At 45.3% G+C, this 2035-nt stretch overlaps 1 protein-coding gene across 1 annotated transcript; it reads right to left on the bottom strand.

The window, feature by feature from the left end:
- Window positions 1–205: 205 nt before the first annotated feature.
- LOC148024315 (uncharacterized) lies at window positions 206–1799 on the bottom strand. Its single transcript, XM_087693938.1, has 2 exons — window positions 1301–1799; window positions 206–997 (listed from the first exon to the last, which is right to left on the bottom strand). The coding sequence occupies exons 1-2, from the start codon at window positions 1634–1636 to the stop codon at window positions 665–667; spliced, it is 669 nt and encodes a 222-aa protein (XP_087550064.1). The 5' UTR covers window positions 1637–1799; the 3' UTR covers window positions 206–664.
- Between the last annotated feature and the right edge of the window lie 236 nt (window positions 1800–2035).

Genomic DNA, 2035 nt, shown 5'->3' on the forward strand with positions numbered 1-2035 from the left:
CATATGTAGTTCAATCCTCGATCACAATGTATTTAAGATAGGGATCAATACACATAAATATCCAAGATAGTGTGAGTATCCCCATTGGTGAGAATGATATGAAGAATTTTGAACTAAGCTTGGAGAAAAGATATTTGTTTGCTCCAACTTCGTTTCACTTCTAATATAATATTGCTCGTGAAGTGACCAAGACTTTGTACAAGCTCTTGACACACCCACAAGGACCAATAATTGAAAGTAATAAATTAAAGGAAGAGCATATAAAGACCCACAAATGTGTACATTGTGTTTTATTAATCCAGTTCAATATTGGTTGAATTTGAGTATTGATCATATTTTTGAAGACAAATACTAGATCAATGTCATGTTCCCAAAAGATGGGCCCATTATTAAGAGGGAAAATGGATGTTTGAAATATTGTACAAGCACGATGAAGGTTGCAATCAAGGTAAAATTAAGAGGTTAGGGTAGTGCCACTCATGAAGTCTCAACAAGGCTTTCAAAGTAAAGGCAATCGTATGTTTTAGTAGATACGCAAACGAACGTGTAACACCATGTCACACCACATTCCCTTGAGATGTAACGCTATCTCAAAGTCTCTTCTGAGCTACGCGTGACACCACCTTTATTCGAGCGCGCAGTTTTTCACGAGGGAAGTTGCTACTTACCACTGCTCCACACCGAATCTCACGCCAACTACCGCTTTAAGCAGCTGCAGCTCCGCCGTGGCCATCCCGACGTCGTCGTGCGTCCGAGTACTATTGTTGCTGATCAGCTCTGGCAGGCTCGGCGATGGCTCGATGCCCAGGAACGCGTAGAGCTCTCTGATCTGCTCACCGATGCAGGTCGATGCGCCTTGGAATGATACCGTATAATTATCATCATCCGAAGGAGCCGGTGTACATGTGGGGTAGCCGACGATCTTCTGGATGGTATCGATCTCCGACTGCAGCATTCGGACCTGGCCGTCGTCTCCGCCAATATAGTGCAGCTCGACCTGTATATATAGATATAGCGTATTGATGATATGAATCCAATAGCTATGCGTCGAGGTCATGATAATTAACATGTGGACTCCACTTAGTGCGGATAATAATTAACAGCTTCAGAGTAAGCTTTACAAGGTCAGATGTGTAGAGTGTTACCGGATCATACTGACAGTTAACGTGAACCCGGTGTAAGCACAGGAACGGATATAATTCAGCTTCGGAATTTAGGCCTTATAATCTCGTTCTACTTTGTAACGATGGATAGCACACTACTTTATCAGCTTCTGCTAAGGAAAGTAACGATGACTTACATCGCCGGCAGTAGCCGCCTGGTTGATTGTGACATGACGACGCCGTCGCCATAGCCGGATGAGAATATAGATGCAGAAGGCAAGAGGGAGGATGATGCAGCAGGCGGGGCCGAGGAGGAGGAGGAGAAGAGGGAGCGCGAGGAGGAGGAGAGGCAGGGCCAGAAGGAGGAGAGGCAGAAGGCCCGCCGCGAAGATCCACGAGAGGGGGGCCGTGAGGAGGATGTGGAAGCAGGTGGAGAGGAAGGAGGAGGACGACAGGCTCATGGCCGCCCCTGCGATCGCGCAAAGCAGCAGCAGCTTCTCCACCCACTCCAACAGTCCCCGAAAGGCAGCCATCAATCCTCTCGGCCAGTACTGCAGTGCCTCTTACTCATTGATCAAAATCATTAATTTTGCTTTGAACTTTCATTTGCTTTTGCTTGTCTTGGAATACAAAGTCACCTCAACACCAACTACAGATTCTCCTCTCATTTGCCGTATGATATTTTACAGAAACTTTTCGTAAGTCTATAGAATGAATCTCTCTCTCTCTCTCTCTCTCTCTCTCTCATATATATACATACGATCCCATGGACTAGTCTAATCTATGGAGTGTGCACGTTATATCAATAATCAAGTTGAGTACGCGACTTTCACTTCACTTAAATGTCTAACGTAGCATCTTTGTTTTCACTCACACGCCTTAATCTAACCTGGCAGCTTGATATTGGTGGAGTCAAAAACGTCCACAAACCC

The sequence above is a fragment of the Lygodium microphyllum genome, chromosome 15 (genome assembly GCF_053477565.2).
Source record: "Lygodium microphyllum isolate KBCC chromosome 15, Lygodium_microphyllum_v1.1.10, whole genome shotgun sequence".
Lineage (NCBI taxonomy): Eukaryota > Viridiplantae > Streptophyta > Polypodiopsida > Schizaeales > Lygodiaceae > Lygodium > Lygodium microphyllum.